General features: G+C 36.3%; 1 protein-coding gene across 1 annotated transcript; it reads right to left on the minus strand.

Moving 5' to 3' along the window:
- Positions 1–3005: 3005 nt before the first annotated feature.
- On the minus strand, positions 3006–24529 carry LOC128995938 (protein DEK-like). The gene is made up of 9 exons (XM_054421003.1): positions 24413–24529; positions 22248–22542; positions 21807–21973; positions 21192–21358; positions 19649–19831; positions 14739–14925; positions 8509–8709; positions 4737–4889; positions 3006–3711 (listed from the first exon to the last, which is right to left on the minus strand). The coding sequence occupies exons 1-9, from the start codon at positions 24437–24439 to the stop codon at positions 3697–3699; spliced, it is 1395 nt and encodes a 464-aa protein (XP_054276978.1). The 5' UTR covers positions 24440–24529; the 3' UTR covers positions 3006–3696.
- Positions 24530–24579: the final 50 nt, after the last annotated feature.

The following is a 24579-nucleotide window of genomic DNA, read 5'->3' on the forward strand; positions in this document are numbered from 1 at the left end:
AATAGCAACATTCAAACAAAAACCGATGTATGCACAACAGCTGTACCAGTAATTGTTAAAGCGGGTTAGCCACTGGGATCGTGGAAAGATCTTCATCTGTTTGCCAGCATTGTTGCCGGGCTAGTTACTGGGATCTAGGAACAACACAACCGTATCGTCCTCATTGATTTTAAAATTGTTCGTGGTGTAGTGGATAGCGTACTCGGTTGATAAACGTGAGGTGGCCACTTCGTATCCTGTATGCATCGTAAACTTTTTATCAATGATTTTGCTTATACTTAATGCGATTTATTCATAACTATACATCTTTTGTTAAAATTTGGAACATTTATAATTTTATTTTTTGATGAGAATTAATTTGTTTATCAGTACATTAACTTTGTATTAACGGTTGATTGGCCAAATAAGTTCATTGTATTCATTGTGTTTTAATCAGTTCCCTAATAAATTATTTATGGTAGGCAAATCAATTAACTTATCAGAGAAAACTATTATTTTTCCTGGTAGCTGAAACCAGTGAAAGCTATCAACTTACCTGCAGACTAGATAAAACCTACTATGATCATGTTCCAAAAACAGTTATTACAGATAAAATAGGTGAAGCCTAGTATTTTTGTTAAGCGATGACGTTGTTACATTTTCTCACGCATTTAACAACGCAGCATATAGGCCTAATAATTTAATAGGTTATTTATTTCCGTCCAAGCGCATACAGGGATAAATCTATTCTCATCTTATGGCCTATGTAAGATTCAACTTCTCAAACTTTAATATAAACCAAAGCCGCTGTGATTTAATTTTGTAAAATTATTACTTTGTATTTTAGATCTGTATTATAGGTTTGCCTGTTGGTTTGCCTACAGCATGTTTTTTAGTATGAAAATATACTAACATTAAATTGAACAACGTAAACAGCTGCTTGATAGTAAATCATACTAATATTATAAATGAGAAAGTTTGGGTGTATGGATGTGTTTGTGACAAGTGAACGCGAAAAATACTGGTCGGATTGGGCTGAAATTTGGCATGATGATAGCTCACATTCCCGATTAACATATAGGCATATTCTTATTTCAAAAATCCTTTCGGGCTCCGCCCCAGTGGCTCTGGAGTTTCCCATGTTAACCTTATGAGAAATGGAATTATTGAATCTTTCCAGCTGTTTCAATTAAACAAGTTGGTTCTGTTCTATGATGTTCAATAGCATTAAAGTTACAAGGATTACCAACAGGGTGCAGCACTATTATTTCTTTTACATTTATGACAACAGCTAATTTGCAAACAAAAGGTGAGTGAGCGTAGCGAACGAACTTCAACCTGGAGGCGAGTTAGCATAGCGAGCGAGCTAACCTGAAGGCAAGTGAGCGCAGCGAACGAGCTCCAACCTAAAGGTGAGTGAGCGTAGCGAACAAACTTCAACCAGGACGTGATTGAGCCATGCGAACGAGGTAATCTTGAAAATTAAGAAGTTAAACGGGGCAAAGCCCGCGGGTTACAGCTAGTGTATTCATATTTGTGAGGTAAAACTGAGTTTTAATACTGTACATAAACTGTATACAACAAACGCCGACTACAAAGTACCGTTCATGCTGTGTGTTTATAATATAAACTAAGAAACATTTTCAATAATAATCTTCATGACTATTAATTAAATATATATATAAATTTCATTGAATATAGACAAAGTCACTTAGATAACACACATAGAGATAATGTCATCCTCCAAATTGTAAAATAATGCCAATTCTATAACAAAATCTCTCTGAAAACAACACTTGTTGTATAGTATCCATTTGATTTTGGTCGATTCCTTGGTCTTCATTTGGTTCTAGTACTATTTTAACATAATCTGGCCGCTTTACCCGAGTAAAAGCAACATAAAGTTGACCATGGGTAAACAAACACTGGGTTTTTCAAATAAATGCCAACTTTTGTGAAGGTTTGGCCTTATGCTTTATTTATAGTAATAGCGAAAGCTAATCGCAAATGTAATTGAATCGTTGTAAGCTTAAACGGCATATTAGGATCTGAAGATATTAATTTTATATATTTAAAGTTTTTGAAGAAGTTAATTTATGTTTAGGTTTAGGAGCAATTGACGAGTTAGGAGATACTAATGTACCACATTATGTATTTTACTAACAATAAAGTTCTTGATTCTTGATTCTCATGACGTCCTTGTACCCCTAATATCTTCTGGCTTATTTCAATTGCTCGCTTCGGACATTCGCCTATTGGGTCTGATGATGATTGGAGTGTCCAATCGAAATCGATCACCACTTACCATCTTTTTTGTATATTTACTGTCTTGTGAGTAACAGTATAAGCGTAAATATATGTTTTAAGTGTTATAAGACGTTTCTTTTATTTACTTTCCGTAATAAAAAGTTTCAAGACTTTTCATCCTGTTAAATGTAAAATTGTAAATATACAAGATTGATAGTGAGCAGGCCTACAGTAAACCCCCTTTTAACCAAATCCAGGTACTTACTTACTTTCCGTGTCCGGACCAAACCCAGGTTAATTGAAACTATGATAAAACTATGATTAAATCAATTGGAAGAAAAATTTTGTAGAAGACGGGAACTGTTCACTAAGGCACAGGCTTGGTCTGACTTGGCCTACGGAATATAAAGGACCAGACGACAGACCTCAAGCAGTAATTAAAATATTCAGGGAACCAATGTCTATTGTTTTAAGAAATTGATTTTGTGTATGCTGATATATTTAAAAACTACTGCTGTAGATGTCTTTGAACAAATATTGACCAACTCAAAAATAGGTTATCCGAAACCAGAAACGGCTTCGGCTCTTTTATTTAAGTTAATCCTGATTTTACTGTTCTCTTTTAAACATGAGTGGTAAAACAAGGAATACTAAATAAAATCAAACAGTACATTTAAATTACTTTATTAAAGTAGTGATCATACTAATATTATAATAAAGAATATAAACGAACAACAGACAACTTCAAATTTAGGAAATTTCTAAAAAACCTTTGGGGGTTTAAGCATAGGAAAATAGACAAACGAAACATTGTAAAGTAAAAACAAACAACTCTGAGAAAATTGTACTTGAAATGTCATCAAAATAGCTCGTCTTACAAGTGTGTGCAAAAACTACAGGCATTTGTCAGTTCAATTAAAAACAATGCTTGAATCTTTTCAAAAATTTTTACTTGCATGCCAATAAACTGCAATGAAGCCACACACCAGGAAAATAAATACTGTGAAATCTAATATCTTCACAAAAGAATGAAAGTACCGGTACTCTACTTGACATTTTTCATTTTTTAAATCTTAAAACCTAGTGTCACATTATAAAACAAAACATTTTGGAAAACTTGTGTACCAATTAAAACTAAATGGCTTAGTTAATTTCAGTCAGGAATTTAAATAATTTTTTTGAGAAACGTTAACATTTTGCAAAATTTTAACTTGCTACACAAAACTAAGCGATACCTATACTACACTATATATGTACACAAAATACAAAAATATTGCTTAACCTAATGAGAGCAGGGTACAACTCTTGAGTTCATGTTTTAACTGATTCCACAAAATTGTTCCAAACACTGTTTCTGCACACTTTCCATTAATGATAAACACGACACTGTGCTTTATAAGGTTCAAAGTTCATAATAAGTAGAGTACTTCTCACCAATGGATGTATTTACAAACCATCTTCACTGTCTCTTTATGATGAAATCAACTGTAACAAAAAATAACTGTTATTGATTTTGTATTTAACAATATTAACAATACATAAAGCCGATAGGTCAAATTTGTTGAAAATTCAGTAAAACCTGTAGGTATTGACAACACTCTATCTATGAGTACCTACATCGTAAGGAACTCAATTTTCAACTACTGCTTCAAGCATGGCTTCCTCTAATACAAGACAGTGGCGAGACAAAAGAGGCAACGCAAGCAGCCCCAGCCTACCGAAACATCTGTATACCAATTTATAATCTGTACAATGTTTACATGTTTGTTATTACTGTTGTTGCCATGGCAATAGGCTGGCTGATGAGACGTTGCAACCGCCAATGCCACGACTTCGTATTAGAGGTGGTTTATTCAATCCATGAATAAACAAAAAAATTTCCCTCTATTCTTTGGAAAATCCCTTGATATTAAAATACATCATTTTATTAAAAAATATAAAAAATTATATTACAGCTGACGAAATTATCAACAGCTTAAAATGTAAAAATACATGGTGACACAAAAATGATTTTTCAGAAACAGTCAATCTTTTATTACTGTGCAACAGCTGTTTTGACAACATTTTGGTGTAGCCCGCAATGCACTGGTTCCTGATCGTATATTTATAATAGGTTGGGTGACTGCATCTCGGACAGCAGGGTTCGTCATTAATGGTAAATCTACTGGACGTCCACCAATGGCAGTTACTCCAAAAACATCGAGACCGTTAGAGCGCCAGTACTTCAAAGTCTGCTACGTTCTTTTTATGGATTTTTATTTTTATTTTAAAATTTGTATGGTTTGATTAACATGGCCTACTAGCAACTTTGTGTAATAATGGGGCATTTTAAAGTGTCCAGAAACACAAGTCAATAGAATCATTCTTGCGTTATATTAATTTCAAAACCAACCATCCTTTTTGCGCCACCCTGTATTTAACCATCAAAATTTAAAATGCAACAAACATGCACCAACTACAAGCACCTTGATTAAAAACCAATGCGAAAAACCGACGTGAGTGAAACTCACATTTTTGACTGTAGTTTTGATAAAGTCCTTCTTATGCGCGAGGTCGAAGTCTGGATAATGCGCGTACACATCTTGACACACCTTCTTCATCGTGATCAGCTCCAGGTTCGCTCCTTCGAGCAGACTCTTGACATACGTCTTGATCTCTTCGTCCTGTTGAACCAACAGTCAGTCCGACGGTCATTTTATAAGGTCCCTAATAGTTGCAACTTTGTTTCTGAAACTAGTTGGCAAATGGAAGAACAAGAGGCATCGCAATGTGTCCAAGCAGGTTTTAGATGGCTGGACCAGGGTAGGCAGGCATGTGTATTCTAAATGGTGTTAAATTTAACTTACAGAATGCTCCATAAAACCTAATTCTCAATGAGTGCTGGAAATTAAAAATTTTAACGAAGTTAACTTTTTTCTTAAAACTAGATCGGTACAGGTTCAAACCTTGAAACACAAAAACTTTTGTTTCAGAAACAAAGCTGCAACGTAAAAAGTATTTTTTTTTTACTGCCCACCTTTAAATCATAGGGCCTGGAACTGCTTTACACATTACTTCAGGCTAGTCCTGGAGGGCTGCGGCATTATCACATGGATAAAATCCATTGGTGATTGGAGGGATTTGAACCCACGACCTCGGGAACCGAAGGCCCGTGCTCTACCACTAGATCATCTCAATCGCCCAATATAAAGAGTATTATAGGACTAATAAACACTAACACGACGAAGGTTTGCTTGCTTTTTCTAATAGGAACACAATAGTATATTTCGTACCTAGGGCCGAAAAAGATAGCTTTTAAGTTCGAGACGAAGTCGAGAACTTAAATCGATCGAGAGCTACAAAACCATGTCGGCCCGTGGTACGAACGCTATTTTTCACCACACTATACCCTATTACCACTATTCACCACAATAATAAAGCACACTGATATTTAACACGACTACAACTTTAAGGTTATGTGAAGAAACAATTTGATGCTTCAGCAAAAATAATAATAAATAGTTGCTAGGCAACCGGTGATAATAAAACAATGTTATTGCAATGTTATGGTTACTGCCTGTGTATTTAATATGCATTAATGTTTTAAGAAAGTAAGCGGGCAGCTGATTTGCGGCCCTAGGGATGTAAAAACCTGCTCGGTCCCCAAATGACAATGACAGCTGGCATGGCCAGCAAAACGTAACTTTCAGCCACCAATTAACATATGTAAAACAGCTAAAAACATCATAGTGTGGTGAAAATTATTAAATATTTTTATCTTTATCTTACTCCAACATTTTTAATTAGGTACTTGCCCATTGAAATTTGTCTTACAAAAATTGTCCCAACTTCCATAGATTCTAATGCATATTATCAAAATTGTTGCTTTGCTGAGTTTACCTATAACATGTAGGTAAACTACCTATTCATTTCCCAATTCATCACATTCTTTATCCTAATGATCAGCATACTACTACGATACTAAAAACTATTTTACTTTTTGTATATTTTAACATTCCCATTTCGTTATGTGTACCTTTAATTTACAAAGTATAATCTTTTATGTTCAATGCATTTACTTTAACAGTGAAGCTTGGTAATGTAGCCATCAGGACCATTTATTGAAAGCCCAATAGTCAAGGACAGCTGGGTCCATGTTTCGAACCATCAACAAGTTACACTTTCCTCAGCATCGAACCTACGACCTCTTGATTAACTAGGCGAGCACTACAACCAATGACCTACCCAGCTATAGACCCAGATTTTTGACCTAGAGATGACTGTTATATAGTTAAGTGCAAGTAGTGTGTAATGGATTTACTTATACCTTAAAGTTTATGTTATTTTAACCGTGTAATTTTTGTAAAAAAACAATATTATGAAACGATAAAGATTTTTCTGGATTCTGGTATACAACTGATCTTAATATTTTCAAGATAGTTGAACATACATACATAATTTAGTCATTAGGAAGTATAAAGTAAGTTTTTCGCATTGATCGCAAGAAACACATTAGCGGTATGCACTAACTATAACTACACATTCACTTGACAACAATTATTACGCTGTTGGGGGGAATATTTTTACGACTAGTCACATTGTGAGAAAAACTATAGTATGTTCAAATAACGAAGGCAGTCGGGGATGGGACCTACCTTTGGCCAATGAACACAAACCTTTTTCATTGGCCGAAGTTAGGCCCATACCAGACTGCTTTTGTTATCTGAAAAAACTATAGGTTAACATTTTTTAGGTTAGGAAACGTTTTGGATTTTTTTTTTTTACTATGACTGGTTAATATGTAGGCTTAACAAAAACAATTTGAAACAAAATACAGGGTGATTACTGGGAAACGCATGTTTTTGACTTTCGTAGTACACAAGGACTATCGTTCGGCGACGGCCAGAAGTTGTTGCGATGTGTAGGGGGAAGTGTGCAGTTTCAATTTTTGCCAAGATGTGGGACCTTGAGCATCGTATGTTTGTCATGCGACGATATTACGCAAATGGTGAATCAGTCACTCAGACTCAGCGAGACTTTCATACACATTTTAACATTGCACGGCATGGCGCTACCCCTGATCGTAACACGATATTGCGTTGGATACATAATGTAAAACTCAATTAGAGCTCTGCTTAAGAGAAAACCTCCTGGACTGGCAAGGACAGTTAGTACCCCTAAGACGGTTAAGAGTGCGCCTTGCAACAGCTCAGAGTCCTAGCCGCGATGGCTTAGCAGTGACAGTGAATCCACAACGATACCTAGACATGTTGGAAGAACATTTCTTGCCGGAACTGCGCCATCAACGTGTCGAGATACGTAATGACGTATGGTACCAACAAGATGGGGCAACAGTCCATACAGCTCGCATTAGAATGGAATTCCTTCGGCGAACATTACCTAAAAGAGTTATCCCGTGTTTTGGTGGTGTCACTTGGCCGAGCGCTCACCAGGTCTTAAAATTCCAGATTTCTTTCTATGGGGATTTTTTGAATCCAGAGTTTACATAAACAAACCAAAAACAATACAGGAACTTAAAGAAGCTATTCGCCAGGAAATCAACGCCATTCCTAGAGATATGTTAGCAAATTCCGTAGAAAGTTTTAAGGAACGTCTTCAACGCTGTATCAAAGCAGAAGGCGACCCGTAAAATTATCAATGTTCTCTAACCACCACGTTAGAAATGTAATTTTTAAATGCTAAATTGCAAGTAATTTTATTCTGAAATTGCATATTGTGTACACTGTTTTTCCACTCATAAATACATTTTTTGCTCTGAATTACCTGAGTACTCGTTATTTAAAAAACATGTGTTTCTCGGTAATCACCCTGTATATGAGTTTTCCATATTTTTTTACCAGGGTGACTATTATTTGTATGGTTTTAACTTTTAACAAAAAAAAATGTATATCAAACTAAGATAAATATATGCTTCCTTATTACTTTTTATTTTTAAAATAGGTATTATAGAAGGTGGAACACCTATAGTTGGATTGTGGTATTGGACATTTTTCCAGTCAATGGACATCCTGTAAATGTTGAATGTTGACCTTCAAGTTCTTTCTTTGCTTAGGGGAATAACATTATTTTTTACGATTCATAAAAATCACATTAAATTTTAAATTAACATAGGTACAAGGTAAGTTTTGGGAGCTGTAATGTGAATTGATAGATGATTTAGCTTCCAATTATAGTCTAAGACTCATAAGACAAGACAAGGGTGGTAAATTTTCAAGAATAATAATGGAACGAAAGCTTTCAAAAACAAGACATCTCATAACATTACAAAATATTGCTACATACGGTAGGTGGAGCCTTTGATTTCTTGGCTAATGGTTCGTCATCTTCCGAATCATCATCACCGCCTGCCTCCGCCTCGCTGTCTGACTTCTTTTCAGCTGCTTTTTTTGCTGCGGCTCGTTTCTTCGGTGGAGCTTTTTTGTCCGCTGCGTCAACTGCTTTCTTGCCTTTCTTTGCTCCTTTCTTCGGCTTCTCCTCTTCTTCCTAAATTTTTTATGAAAGTGATAAACTGGAAATATGTAACTATCAAAATTGTGCCACACAAAAATCAAAGAAAAGACTTCAGTAATATCATGAACTAATTTAATCAAGTTAATCGTATTCTAATGAGAACTAATATTATTATTTTTATTTCCCACCTTTCATATCCTAGGATGCTAGGTTCTAGCCCTGAACTGTTCTTACACATCACTTCAGGCTAGTCCTAGAAGGTCGAGGCATTATCAGATATGTATTTTTTTTAATTTAAGAGTTCGGTGGCCTCTTTTAATCTTGAATTTGCCCGTCCACATAGACTAACAGCCGGTTCGTGGAACGTATCCAGCAAAGCAAGGGGTGAGCCGGTACAGTACATTGGTGAACTGTACAGATAAAATGTTTGTTTCAGTGATCAGGATCCGAACTCACGACATCACTGCCTTGGGCCAGAAATCCGTGATGCTACCGACTGAGCCACCGACTCACTTCCATCCATTGGTGATTGTCAGGATTTGAACCCAGGACATCAAATTGGAAGCCCCACACTTTACCACGAGTTCAGTTTAATCACTACTAGTGGACCCGAGCACACGGAATCGTGCGCTACGCTAGCAGAACAATAAATAATTGAAATGGCAATCTCAAAACATTTACATGCAGTGCATGGATCCACCATTAATTCACCATTTTCAGCCTATCAGAGTGCTATTACAAAATATCCCCATTTTTATCTTAGCATGGCGTAATTTCACCATTTCCGCTATTTTATGCGCACTGAAGTATATACACACACTTTCAAATATATTATCATGCAGAAAGTGCTTGTCTGCGACACATAATATTACAATGTTTTTCATGAGCCTAAGTGCACGCTTACGTGAAACTATATTTTACAATGCAATACGTGCGCTATAGTACTGGACCACTATTATAGCGCACTTATTGCATAGTGGGCTGCTTATAATACAGTATACATAGGTTTACGATGCATCATAATAAATGTAACACAAAATTTAGTTTTAAATTGAAAACATTTTACTGTAAATGGTTATACTACATTTTTAAATACTATATTCCGAGTGAACACTCGATCATCACCTCTCAACCGGCCTTGTTTTTCTGTGTCACGGACCATGAATTTCAGCCCTTCAAACGATCGTGCATGGCTGCAGGCTACATACAGCTGTCCATGGCCAAAGACAGGCTCTTCAAGTATTATTCCAACTTTGCCAATGCTCTGTCCTTGTGATTTGTTGACTGTCATAGCAAACGCAGGTATGATTGGGAACTGCGTGCGTTGCATGGCAAAGGGGAGGGCTGCATCAGAAGGACGTAAATGGATTCTTGGTATGAGAAATCGATTTCCCGAAGACGTTCCGGTTAGAACTCCCACGTCGATAGTGAGTGGATATAAATGCTTCACTCTCAATCGGGTAAAATTAATCAGTGCTTTAGCAGTGTCTAAATTTCTTATGAGCATGACGACCGCGTTGACTTTAAGTTTTAATTTATGAGGAGGTAATCCGCTCAATTCAATGCTATTGAGGAATTCGGTTGGGAAATTCAGTGTCTCCGAAACGTCATCAGTTACAATCTTGTCAAAACTGTAATAAGTCGTGAACTCTCCGGGCATCCTTGACATTATCTTTTCGTTTACAGAATGGCAGAATTCGTTTTTCGTAGAGAGGATTGCTCGGTCTGTTATAGTGTTGCTTGTTATAATGCTGTCAAAGTCATTGTATACTTCGTCAATAATATCTCCTGAGCAGATAACGTTCTGAGGAAGTTCAATTATATCATCGCCGAGATCAGAATGAATTGGATATGTCCCATCACCATGGTGATGGGACATATCCAATTCATTCTGATCTGATCATTGTTCATTCTGAACAAATTGCAATTTGTTTGAGGAAGCTTATAAAGTCAAGCTCAGATGGCAGCGCACGCATGTTTTGCGTAAGCGTGAGCTGTTTGATTCGTGGCCACTCTTCTAAAGATTTCACACATAGCTCAGTTGCAGCTGTTTGCCCAGCGTGGGGTACAACAGGGAGCGTCTGCCTAAAGTCCCCGCATAGGAGAATGGCTTTGCCTCCGAACATTTTTTCGCGATTTTCGGGAACTGATAGGTCACGTAACAAACGGTCGATTGCTTTCAACGCGTAAATCGGACACATTGAGATTTCATCGATTATAATCAATGCTGAACTCCTGATTCTATTGGAAACAGCACTATTAGCTTTGATAGATGATACCGATGACTCAGTGACAGGAATAGGCAATTTGAACTGATTGTGTAATGTTCTGCCTCCCACCAGCAAGCTTGCCGCTATGCCACTGAATGCGCACGGTAGACAGTCAAGACATTTTGAACGTAAATAAAACAGCAACGTCTTTTGCACATACGTCTTTCCACAGCCAGCGTGCGCAGTGAGACAGAGCACTTTTTCGCCTTGTCCTTTTTCAATAGCACCAATAACTTCTGTAATGATTGCTTTTTGTTCGTCATTGGCCATGTTGAACATATGATTGAAGCACTTGCCTTGTTCCATTACGTCGTAACTATCTATGTTTGTTGACTGACAGTTCGGAATTGGAAGCCCTAACTCAGCACAACTTGTGTTGTGAGTGATCAATATATCCTCAATTTCAAGAAGACCCAAATTATACGCTGCTTCAGAGCACATATCACGAAGTAAGTCTTCACACAGATGGTCTTTGAACTGTTCCCATAGTGCGTTGCAATTTGCGGGTATATTAATACCACAAATAACTCCAAAAAGTTGACGCAACTGTCTAGGAGACTGCGATGTTGTCGCTTCGGCAATAGTGTCTTGCCACTGGTCGTCATTACACACAATACTTCTTGCGTTAGCGGCGGCCAAGAATGTTTCGTGAAGTATGCCATCAACTGTAAGAATATCTTCAAAACCCTTCGCACCTTTGACATGTAGTAGCAGGAGACGTAAATTAAAAAGTTCAACATTCTTTGGCGACACATTATAAAGGCGCGTTACGACCTTTTGTCCACCACGCTGCCGTTTACGCCATTCTTTCTTGGTAGAGTCCCATGTGTAATTTTGCGGAATTTCAATGTAGAGTAAATTGTTAGCATCAGAATCTTGTTGGTTAAGTCTGAAAAATGCCTCTAGTTTTGTTTGCTTTGGATTTGCTGCTGCGGCAGCTTCGTTGCCGTTTTGAAAGTATACAGTTTGTTGTTGCGGTAAGTGACAATCAAGACGTTCAATTTTGTGAGATTGGTGATGCATCTCGTATTCGAAAATGCGCCAAGTGGCCTCTGTAGATCCCACATAACGACAACTGACGAAAGAGTCAATTTCATCATATACGATCTGCGCTTGGTCGTCACGACTGAACTGTACGTTGGCGCAATCGTAACTCTTGTATATATATTTATACACATATTTGATTGACCTTACAGAGCTGCAAACTTCAGTGTTGATATGGCAGTTGAACTTTTGCAGGAGAAAAGGGTTATAAGGTACAACAAAGCGGTTGTCAACACTCTGACCACGAACATCAACAGTAACGCCTGTATCACGTCTTCTATATGTTACGTACCCATTGTGGTTCTCTTGCGTTGACTCGGAAAATTCTTTTGGGAACTTCTTGCTGCACTGGCCATCTCTCATACAAACTGAATTCGGGTTTAGAGAGCCGCATGGACCGTGTATCATATGGCTTTTAACTTTGTCATGAAGAGAGGGATGTAGCTCAATATCAGGTATTTCTGCAGACACATACTTGTCGATAACATCCACCTCGCGGATACGATCTTCTTCGTCTAAAGTGATGAGGATATGGGCGTGCGGGAGTCCACGCTTTTGGAACTCAATTGTATAAATCAGAGCAGCCACTTTGCCAAAAATTTGATCTTTCGTAATGTTGTCAATAAGTTCGTTCAGTTTACAATGAAAGACGCGGACGACTAAGTCTGGACGGTAATGTACCGACTCGCCAATTGTTAAGTTGTCAATGATTTCAGGCCACTTCGGGTTGCATGTCATGGTGACGAATAGCGATAGCTTCCCAAATTTTTGCACTATTGCCATTGCATCTAAGTAGTTTTGATTCATATTACGTGGTGAGCCGATGAAAGATGACGGCAAAATGACTTGGCGGCCGATTTGAACATTTTCTTCTCCTGCCCTTCTATTGACAAAGTCGGTTATGTTGAGGTAGAGATCAGCTCGTAATTGTGACTGTTGCTTCCGAATGAACTCTAGTCGTGTGCCTTCTATCCTGACATACATATCCACCAACCATTGCAGATAAAGCTTTTGTGAACGGTGCAAAATGCTGAATGGTTCGCGAATTGCAAGACGGTATGATGCATATTGTAACATGGTTAGCTTTTGACGAACAGCTGTTTGATGGGCGGCATCGTGAGTCAAGTCAATGTGCCATCCAGAATCGCCATGGGGGAACAACAATGGATAAGCCAGTGGGTCAAGGGATGGCTCCAAAACAGAAACTCTTCGAACGCCATGAGACTTGTGCCATATGATAAGGTTGCGCTCGCCAGGTGGTGCACCATCTACAGCTTTAAATATAGCTGCCACATCAGTTTGAACGGCATCGTTGAATCTTCTATGATCGTCGTTTCGGTCTCTCTTCATGAACATACAGATGTCAGTTTCTACGCCATCATTTTCGTCCCGACTTAATTCTGCCATAGTTTTGAATGACTGAACGAAAGGGTTTACATTTTCAAGATACGATGTCAACTCTCTCATCAAGGCTTCATCACACTTTTGGTTGGCAGGCATTCGCATTCGTTGCTGAATGGCAGTGTCAACATCGTAAATGTAAATTTGTGCATACTTAGCAGTTTGCCCAGGTGATGGTGCAAGAGTGCCGACGCGGTGATAGAACGTATCGTGGATTTTGAAGTTGTAGACACCGTTTGTTAAGGATTCGTCTAGTTTAGCTTCAGAGCTGATCATGGCAAGAGCAGCGTTATAAGAGCGAATGTGTTTGAGGTAATTTTGTGATTTCTTGCGAATAGAAGCATTCGGATGATGAATGTTTTCGATTAGCTCTTGAATGAATTGTGACGGTATAAATGGTGGCAAAGATACTTTACCCTTGTGGCAACACAGGGAAAAATTAGAAGCATTCCTGCCGGTCTTCTCCTTCTCAAAATGCCTCGCTGTACAGGCATCACAGGTCATTGACAGAGGTCCAATTGAGAAAGAAAAGTCATTTTGGGGCAGCGTTAGGGCGCATTTGTAACCTAATAGTTGAGGTTGTCCAGGTTCATGTGTTGACTGTGATGAGTTAAGTCTGTTACGCGCCACTGTTCTGTAGCTGCGGTCGTCATCACGATTACGCCTCCTGTCTATGTTTCGTTGTCGTCGCGTCGGAGGCATTTAAAAGAAAAAACAACAAATAAACAAATTATAGCTCCACAAAACAACGATAAATGGACAAATTTAGGTAATTATCATGTTAACACGATCCGTTACAAAACAACATCCGTAAAAAGACACAACATCCGTCATAGCGACACAAAACAACGAAAAATACACACATTTAAGATACAACCATACCAACACGATCCGTCTTGGGGGTTATGTTTACACAAACTCAAATTGTAAATAAACGTACTCAATGCGTTTTATTGAATTGAATAAATAACAGCAATTAAACTAAACAGCTGATCAAAATGTAAACAATTATATTCTCCATAAGGATAACATGGGAACTTTCAAAGCCACTGGGGCAGAGCCCAAGGGACTTTTTCAAAAATGTAAGGTCAGTTTGCAAATCTACGCGACACGCTCTTTCCAATGAGACGTCAATGGATAAAATCGGTTAAGAAATGGCGGAGGAGTTCAACCGACAAACTTTCGTGTAGCGTATTAATTATATAGATTTCCATTCAGAGAAAAATGTATGTATTACCCTAACCTTAAACAAATTAACTTAAACTTTTCATCATTAGACACTTGAAAATATTGAATTGAATCCTGTTAAGAACAAAATGCAAAATGTCAAGTAATAAATGTAATTACCTCTTTTTCCTCATCTGACTCTTCGTCTGTTTCAATCTTTTTCTTCTGGTCTTTTTTCTCTACTACATCTTTCTCTTTCTCCTCCTCCTCTTCTTCATCATCCTCGTCTTCTTTCTCGGACTCTTCAGACTCATCCTCTTTCTTCTTGGCCTTTGTGCTTTTCTTTCTCGATTTGTGTGATTCCTCACTTAAAGTACATTACAACTTATGTTATTGAACGATAGGGTAGCAAAGTCCAAATTACAGTTTGACTAAGGAGAGAAATTTTGTTATTGAAACAGTTTGTCATGCGAATACTGCAGCTATACTCATGTGGGCACAATATTTGTTTTCTTTCTTACACCTTGTCCATGATTACAGATAAGGACTATTATCTGTGAAAAATTGAATGATTTACTAGTCATTTTAAAAGATGTAATTGATGTTTTACTTAGTTAAAATCAAATCTTTTTGAAAAATCTTGGCTGACCCTGAGTTGATTCTGTATTTAGCCTAATATTGTATTTGTTATCACCCAAATGTTTAGCACTTGTACTATTCTTTAAAAACATCCTACCTATAACTTTCTTAAATTTTGAAACTTAGCCTATGTATTGTTAGAAACAACCATTTGACTTTGTACATTACATAAGTGAAAATGTTTAATGATAGTAATATTCTGATCCTATGTGCCACAATAAACAAAAAGAAATTATAAGATTTTATCCAGCTTTAGCACTGTTTATTGTCAAAATAGGCTACTGCAATCAGAAAATACTATGGTTTAAGGGTTTAGTTAAATTACTTTTATATAAATATATTTTTATTTTTTAAACCAATGAACATTTCATTAAATAAATTTTGTCATAAATGTTTTGTGTATATTTCCTTAATAATCTGCATTAGCTTTAATCTGACACATGCAGATACCAGTTGGTTTGACATAAAAAATGGACTGAAACATTTTGTAACCGGTCTCGTTTAATGTGGGAATGGAAATTATGTCGAGAGAAGTCTAAAATGTTGGGGAAATACAGGAACTATGATGTTTGCAAATGACATAATGATATAGGGGAGTTACAAAGACAACTGGATATATGGACAAAGGTTATGAGAGAGAAAGGATTACTAATACGAATAGGTAAGGAAAAGAGAGAAGTAATGGTGATTGGAAGAGATGGAGTTGGAACAACCTTTAAAAGTAGAGGGGGGACTACTTCAGTTAGTTAACAAATTTACATATTTAGGCAGGGCGTTATAGAATGATGGGAGGATGGCACAAGAGGTAACGGCTAGACTAGGAAAAGGTGAGGGATTTTATTTGATCAAAGTATTAGTCATCTAGTCTGGGATAAAAATAAACCAGAGGACTGCAAAAGTTACTATGTATAAAACATTTTATATACTGATTGTTACATATGGTGCAGAAGTTTGGAATATGAGGGAATGAAGTAAGGTTTAGGCAAGGGAAATGAAGTTTGTAAGAGGTACAGTGGAACCTCGATAAGAACACCCTCGATAACAAGTCACTCTCGATAACAAGTGTCATTTTGAAATCCCCTTGAATTTATTTTACCCTAAATCACATGTTATTGCAAACCTCAATAAGGAGTCAACCTTGATAACAAGTCTCATTTAATAATCCCCTTGAGAGTCTTGTTATCAAGGTTCTACTATTAAGGGGAGCACTTAGCTAAAAATATGAAAAAAATTCAATTTTTTTATTTATTTTTTATTTAAAAGAATGGACTTTTCTGAATAAAATGGCGTTTATTTTATTACGATATCTCAATTAAAAGTGCTAAAAACATTTTTTTTACAAATGTACGCAGGGTCGATTTTTGTGCTCAAGGGTCACAAATCTCTGTGCCTGGGTCGTCTTTATTGTTCGTTTTCCGAAAATCAATATTTTCAAACTTTATGTACCTTTTTCTCAAAAACCACTTATGCCATTTCCTTGGAATTTTTTCCCCAGGTACATCTATATGAAATGTATAAATGTAAGTAAAATTAATGTCATAAGTCATATAATAATAAATTTAAAAATTAAAGAAATATAAAAAATAATTCTTTTTTTGGACGTTTCTATGAATACAAAAAAAAAATTTCTAATATTTAATGGGTAACTAGTTTACTTCTATTTGTGTAACAAAGTATAAGGTTTAAAGAGAAAGAAAAATCATAATGATATCTCATATAGTTTTTGAGAAAAAGGTACTTTTGATAACATGGTTGGGCACAGTGTTGGGAAGTAGCGCGCTACAAGTAGCGACGCTACAGTAGCGCGCTACTTTTTTTGTAGCGTTAGCTGTAGCTACGCTACTTTTAAGATTTTGTAGTTTTAGCTGTAGCTAGCTACATTTTTAAAGTAGTTGTAGCGGAATTTTAGCTACTTTTCTCGCTACATTAACATTTGTTTGAGATAGTGATTTTTATCATAACCTCATCCTTACGTGAAACAACCTCTTTCAAACTGAGATTTTCAAAAAAATTAGGCCTACTTTCTTGGCTTCAAACAGCTGGTTGCAGCCGTTTCATTCCCTATTACAACGTTGTGTGGACATAGAGGCCATTAAATGAGTGTTATCCACATTTTTGGCTCTCATTTCCTTAATTTACTACTCTATGATTACTGTCAGATAAAATAAAATCGCTAGCTAGATGCAGACGACGTTTAAACGGTACCGGTGACAAGAGAAGCTATTGAATTGAATGCTTGCAAGTGATTGACAGGACAGGGGAATTAATAATCAATTTAGTTTCTTTATTATATCGATAATGCTTCAACTTGGGGTTTAATGGAAACCAACACACCTTGAAATAATGAGAAAGCTGGTCTATCAACCTTTGCTTCAGCTGTTGATTGTGGTTTATCATCACAAGCCCTTCCTTGGTTAGATTACGAAGATTTTTCAAAGGTTTACTAAATTAGCAAAGAGGAAATTACCTGATGATATTTAAGATATACCTAGACTACATGATAATTGTAATGAAAAAATCTCCATATAACATGAAACTTACATTGACAAAATAGCATAGTTTGCTCCTGCTAACAGCTCTTGTATAGGACTGAGGCTATGGTTTAAGACGAATACCAAGTTCAATTATTATGAATACAGTATATCTGTTTAGTCCTTGCAAGAACAAGCCTACTATAGCCAACTTGTTACATAGCCAAGTAGGCCTACATGTTATTTTTACTTTACAAATTTCATCATGTTTAAATTAAAAGCCCATTTCAGGATAAGTTGCTGAATACTGTTTTCTCTACCAACTAGGTTGAAGCACAATTTGCCCTATGCATAATGACAATAAAGGACGATTTCGTAACATTGAAAAGTGTTATTCGTAGAATAAGTAATTTATCACTTTAAAAGTTATAGCAATGTTGTTTTTAACATTAAAAGTAAAGAAAGGCAATAAACTCCAATTTCAGTAGGCTGGGCTCTGTAACACAAAAAGTATTTTTAAATAATCTTTTTGCAGTTTTATTGGTCTTAATTGTTGATATAAAACATCTATAAATGAATCTATATTAAATTAATAAAAATAGCTTTTAAAATATAGTTTGGTTGTATGTCCTTTGAACTTAAGAGTCTTCCTTAGTGGTAGCCATGTTGGATTTCTTCCCCATAAGAACAATGTTAAACATTACATCATTTGTGGACACGTAACGGCGTTATTTGTTAAGATATAGCTTTGAAATTTATAATTTGTATTTTTAACATAATAGACTCGTGACTGAGGTTTTTGAATTTCGAAAATCCATTTTCATTTCCTTTCAATAATTAGCTTAATTTTAAGCTAATTAATAATCAATTATTCATTATAAAAATTAAAAATTGTGAAATAAAAAACGTCAATCTCTAGAGGACCGCAATTCCTTAAATTTAACTCCTTATCCATAATTATATGACAATTTGCTGATGAGATATTTGGACCCAAAGTTAACATTGTTCTTATGGGGAAGAAATCCAACTTGGCTTCCACTAAGGAAGACTCTTAATGAAAATTACATTTTAAGATGCTTAAAAATAATGCAATATTTAAAAATAATTACTAAATATGATGGGACACCCAACTATTTAATTCTGTTGTTGTAATGTTAGGTTTATAATGCCAACAAATTAAATACAATGTAGGAATAATTTGTTTTCCAAGTAATGTTAGATACAATACTGACATTTTTTTAAATGTTTGTTCAATAAAAATGTAGTTGCAATTAATTTTACATTTACCTAATGTGCGTGGAATAAAAATTAACGTCTTTGGAAAAGTAGCTAAAATTGTAGCTGTAGCTACATTTCATTGTAGTTGTAGTTGTAGCTAGCTACTTTTTCGGAACTGTAGCTGTAGCTGTAGCTAAGCTACTTTTTTGGAAATGTAGCAGTAGTTGTAGCTAGCTACATTTTAAAAGTAGCTTCCCCAACACTGGTTGGGCATAGGACCAAGTGCTCCCCTTAAAGAGAAAACAAGATTGGATGGAAATAGGAATGAAGAGTTGAGAAGAAAATAGTTGAAGAAAGTTTGAGAGAAACGAGTAGAGAAATCGAGATAGAGATGGTTCGGCCACTTAAGAATGGAAAATGAGAGAATCCCCCCCAAAAATTAGTGAGCTTCACATGAACGGAAGTGAGAAGACCAATAGGAAGACCTAGAAAAAGGTGGATTGACGAGGTAAGACGATATGTGGAAGCAGTAATGAAAGTCGATGTAAGTGGAGGAAGAGGAATTATGGAGGGACAAAAGAAGCAGGAGAGGCCTAGTGAGTACACAATCCCGACGATAACCGGAACGGAAGAGGATATGTAAAACCTAACTTTTGACCACTTTTGAAAACCATTCGGACTTCAGCCACAAGTAAATTTGTGGAGTTTCTCTTCATTAGAAGTTAAATATAGCTTAAGCTTTACTGAAATAAACTAACTCACCCTTCTTCGTAGTTCTTATTAGAAGCTCCTTTTCGTTTGGACCTCCCCCCTCCCGGTAACTTCTTTCCAGAATCCACAGGGCAAGTTATGAACTTTAATATTCTTTCAATAAGTTCATCTTTAGATCCACTTCGTTCGATGTCAAGAATGTTACAAACATTCTTCAAATGAACAACAGTTACTCTGGAAATAAACAAAATCATTACAAACGAAATCATAGATTCAACAATTTCAGATACAGTAGACTCCCTCTTATCCGGACTCCTCGGGACCAAGGCCCGAGCGGATCACAGGTTTTCCTGTTAAACTGACGTCCCCAAAAACTCCTTACAACGGACCGTTTAAATGCATACTGTATACGTCAATAATAATTATTATGTAGGCTATTTAGACTTGTCATCACTTGTCTCAATTCTTTCCAACGAGAACAATCGTTTTAGTACCGCCCACTTCCTGCCAATCTAGCCCGATCTAGGTTAAACCGATGGGCTGATAACAATTGTCCGGTTAAAGATATGTCATTTCTGCCGAGTGTAGTCCGGTTAAACCGATGTCCGGATAAGAGGGAGTCTACTGTAGTGAACTCGGTTACGATTTGTAGCCTACTTAAAAATAACATTAAAACAGAGGGGAATTTGATTTAGGGAAAAGAATACACAGAGTTAACCGTCCTTTTTACCATACATGTAAACTATGATTTAGACTATAAGTAGGTCTACTACAATTTAAATAAATAATATCAGAAATCTGACACATACTTTCTCCCATTAGACAAAAACTCTTATCATGGGGCAAGAGTAGCTATGATTTTGAAAAGAAAAAATCTCAAAAGTTGCAATAATTTTTGAACTGTAATTTTTATGGCAATAATTAGGGTTGTACCTAACTTGTTCAGAGTTAAGAGCGCTTCACTGTAACATACATAGGCCTACTTAATTGTCATAAAAATATGCTGGAGCATTTTATGGAAATACAATGTTTCTGTGATTATTTAAGTTTTATGAGAAAAACAACAAAAGTTGCATTGCAATAACTTGTAGGTCTAAAATTTAATTTTACAGCAATAGGGTTTAACATTTACAACAATTTTTTTAAGAGCTATGAGGACTATTAACATAGTAAATTTAAGTCAAAATCGTCCAGGCCATTATTGGAAAAATTCTACTTTTGTTATTTTATTAGGAAAATTACTTACAATTAGAAATCAAAATTTCAAAACCAATGAAATGAAAAAACCGCCTGGTAATACCATGGATTAATACCCACATACCAAATTTCATCAAAATCGGACCACATGTGTGGTCTGTACACATCAACATACACAGATATTATCACTTCAAGAACTACTTTCTTTGGGTTCAGCGGGACCCAAATTGAAAATGTTGACGAAAACAATACTTTCTCCAAATAGCCTACTAGGCTAATTGATAACTTGTTTATTTTACCTGTGAAGGTTTAGACCAAAGGTCCACTCCACCACCTTGGCAGTGAGGGGGGGGGGGGAAGTAAATAGAAAACCCAATAGGCCTATGTTATTACTTACTTTTTGAAACTTTTGTCTACAAATTCCTTCTTTTTCTTGAATTCTTCTGAGTCCACATTATACTCAAACCCGTTGAATTTCTTTAGAGTTTTTTTCACTGCTGCTGCTTTTCCTGGTTTGCCAAAACATAATCGGTGAAGAAGTTTCAAATCTTCAGGCTTGGCTCTCTATAAAAAAAATACATGATTAAAAACATCAATAAAAATGCAATTTGACAAGGTGTTTCTGGCAATAAGTGTTTATGTTCCCATGGTATTTTTGTTTATACAGTATTAAAGAAATAATGAACAATAAATCTTTACAAACTGTTTAGGCCTATACAAATTGTCGGTGTACATTTTATAACAGTACTGTATACTTATACACCAAACTCTGATAACGATTAGTTTTTCTGAGATCTTGTAATTTTCAAGAACTGAGAATTTGTCTATAAAATAAAAATAATGTTCCATAGTAGGAGTATTATAGTGTAGGTAGTGTTTGCCCTATAGCCTACCTAAAATTTTAAGTTTTATCCACAAATTCAGTACGGTAGCTAGTTCATAATAGGCCTATATATATAAGGCTACAGGAAATAAATCAAATTCTAACTCAAATCAATATCATAGGTTTTACCTGAATGTTAAATTCAATCCTCTCGATTTCTCCAAGAACTTTTCCTTTGCCTTCAGGAATCTTTACCTCCTTACTCTCCTCTTCAGGTTCGATAGGTTTAAACCTTTCTACTACTTTACTTCTCCGTTTACCTGTTATCTCCAGAGGTTGGTCCAACAAGGGTACAGCTGTAAAACAATAGCCTATTTTAAACTCTCAGAGCGTCAGAAACAGTTGGATAGTATATAGTTTGGGACTAGACAATTTATTTATTTTTTTTTTTAACCCTTCATTTTGTTGACTAATAAAGTGGAACAATAGAGAATTACAATAAAAGGTTAAGACGGTATAAAAACGTTCAACCATGATTTAAGATGAAAACAACAAATTCTTTCTGTTGAGAATCTTTCTGTCCGAAACATGACTTTTAAAAAGATCTTTTATCTAGCAATGATTTCTTACGCTTGTGATTTGTATCATTTTCTTCTCCTGACTCCTCATCCTCATCTTCTTCATCTTCCTCTTCTTTTTCAGCAGCCTTTTTCTTACTTTCTTTTGTATTGTTCTTTTTAGTATCTTTCTCTTCTTGGTCAGATTTCACTCGCTTTTTTGGGGGCTGTTTGATTTTTGGTGGTTCGGCACCTTTCTTCTTGGCTGCAGCTTTGTTGTTTACTTTGTCTTCTTTTGGGGTTTCCTCCTCCTTTTCTTCATTTTCCTCAGCGGATGAGACAACTTCTTTGGAAATCTCATCGACATTCTAGAAAAAAGGTTGATTTTGAGTTAAAAGTTAGAATAGGCCCAACTAAAATAATCACGTAGGCTACCGTACGGAAGCTTATTAAGTTATGCATTGTTGTTGGCCATTCAATGTGAAACTGAATTGTGCACCTTAATTAAGTTATTCCACCGTTAGGCCGAGGGCCTAATCCTCCACATTAATGGAGTGGACAAGGTATTTTTTTTTTCTTTCCTCACAGCCAGTCAATGAAATAGGGTCGCCACTAATTAAAATTTGGAAAAACCACAGTTTAGGTTAGGTTAGAACATCAATGTTACCCCACAAACGTAATGACCAACGTCACCTGCTTGTCCGACACAAAACAGGCTAATGCCATGGAATTCCAGCTATTACAGGTAGCGGCGTCACAAGATAGATTACGGTTGATAAAATAACGCCTGAAAACTGAACCTGACTTTCAATAAGCACCAATGTTGATAGTTTTCAATTCATTTATGACTCACTCAATACCAAGTAGCCTACTCAAAAACAATTTAATCATCAGGGAAACTTTTAATAGTGATGGCCCTCTTCTAAAAAAGACTCAAGGGATAAGATAAGCTTCGGGATTAGACTCTGCCATCCATAGGCCTATTTGTTGAGTATAAGTTATAAAACATAAGTTGAGTAAGGCTATAAAACATATTTTTGTAGTCCTAAGTAATCTTTTTAACACTAATAGGCCTACCGAAACCCCAGTCTGACAGACCCACGGGAATTTTTACAAACGCATGTTGGCAACACTGTTTACTTGTAGGATTCTATTCCCCCAATACCTTCCCCCCTTTTTCTCCCCTACCTGTTGATACATTGTTTGTTCATTTTGCGTGGGTGCCGTGACCTTGACAGGTTGTCTGTTCATAACATGCCCGTCTCAGAAGCCCAGCGTTACAGTAGTGTATTTTAAAGCGGGGTCTCACAGGCCCAGGGTTTTGGTTTGTGTGTTTCAAAGCGGAGTCCATTATCTTCAAATGGGGTCTCACAGACTGAGGGTTTCGGTTAGTGCCAGCCTGAGTAAATTAAGTTAGGGTTTTGGTATAAGTGTTAAAATATAACTTCAGTTAGGCCTAGGCCCAAGTGAAAAAACAATTAAACTAAATTAGCCTAAACGATGCTGGTCGCTCCCCACAACACCGCTCCAGTGCAGTGAATTATTCAATTCTACTTATGTGCTCCAAGACTCAGGAGTGATTTGTCTGGGTCTGAGTTAGAGCGCATTTATTTAACCTAAGGCAAGCGGAGTAACCTGAGTGGTAGCCGGAGCTGGATCTAATGGAGAAGATCTGCCGGAGCTACTAAGGCACACATCTAAACTCTTAAGTGATCAGCCTATTTGGCCTAAGCTACAAATCACAATAGCCTAAGTCAACAAATAGGCCTAGGCCCTAGGTCTATTTAAACTTACTGGAAACAAACGGTTAGGTCTAGCCACATTTTACCCATTATAAATAGGCATAGTCAAACAAAACACCCACTAAGTAAACTTAAGTTTAAGTTAACTTAACTTAATAAGTCGGTATGCCATACAGTAAGGTGATGTTAAAGATGTTGGTAGCTTTAGGCCTAGGCTATGACTTCGGAGGTAGCGTAAATAAGATTTAAATAAGTGTAAAAACAAGTTCAGGGGACATAACCAAATAACTTAAGTTACAAGCAAGGAAATATAAGTAATTAAACATTGTATAAGTGTATTTAGTAGGTGTAACAATGTTCCCGCCTTTTTGGTCACGGTGATGCTGATGTAGACCTAGCACGGACATTTTTATGAGCAGATCCATTTATAAAAAGACCAGGTGCCAATTTTAAAACTATGCAGTATTTATATCAACGCATATTTCTACAATAATACCTTTTGATCCGCTTCGTCAGACGACATTTTAATCCTCAAAAGATCACAAAGGTCTTAATCACTTGTAGTAAAATAACACAAACAACGGTGATGACCGGTCGCTAACGCCAATTACGATACGATACGATATATTGAAAACTGAAAACCGAACCGAAAACGAACGAAAC

The sequence above is a fragment of the Macrosteles quadrilineatus genome, unplaced genomic scaffold, assembly GCF_028750875.1.
Source record: "Macrosteles quadrilineatus isolate MER2022 unplaced genomic scaffold, UCM_ALF_1.0 Scaffold_5__1_contigs__length_97177068, whole genome shotgun sequence".
NCBI lineage: Eukaryota > Metazoa > Arthropoda > Insecta > Hemiptera > Cicadellidae > Macrosteles > Macrosteles quadrilineatus.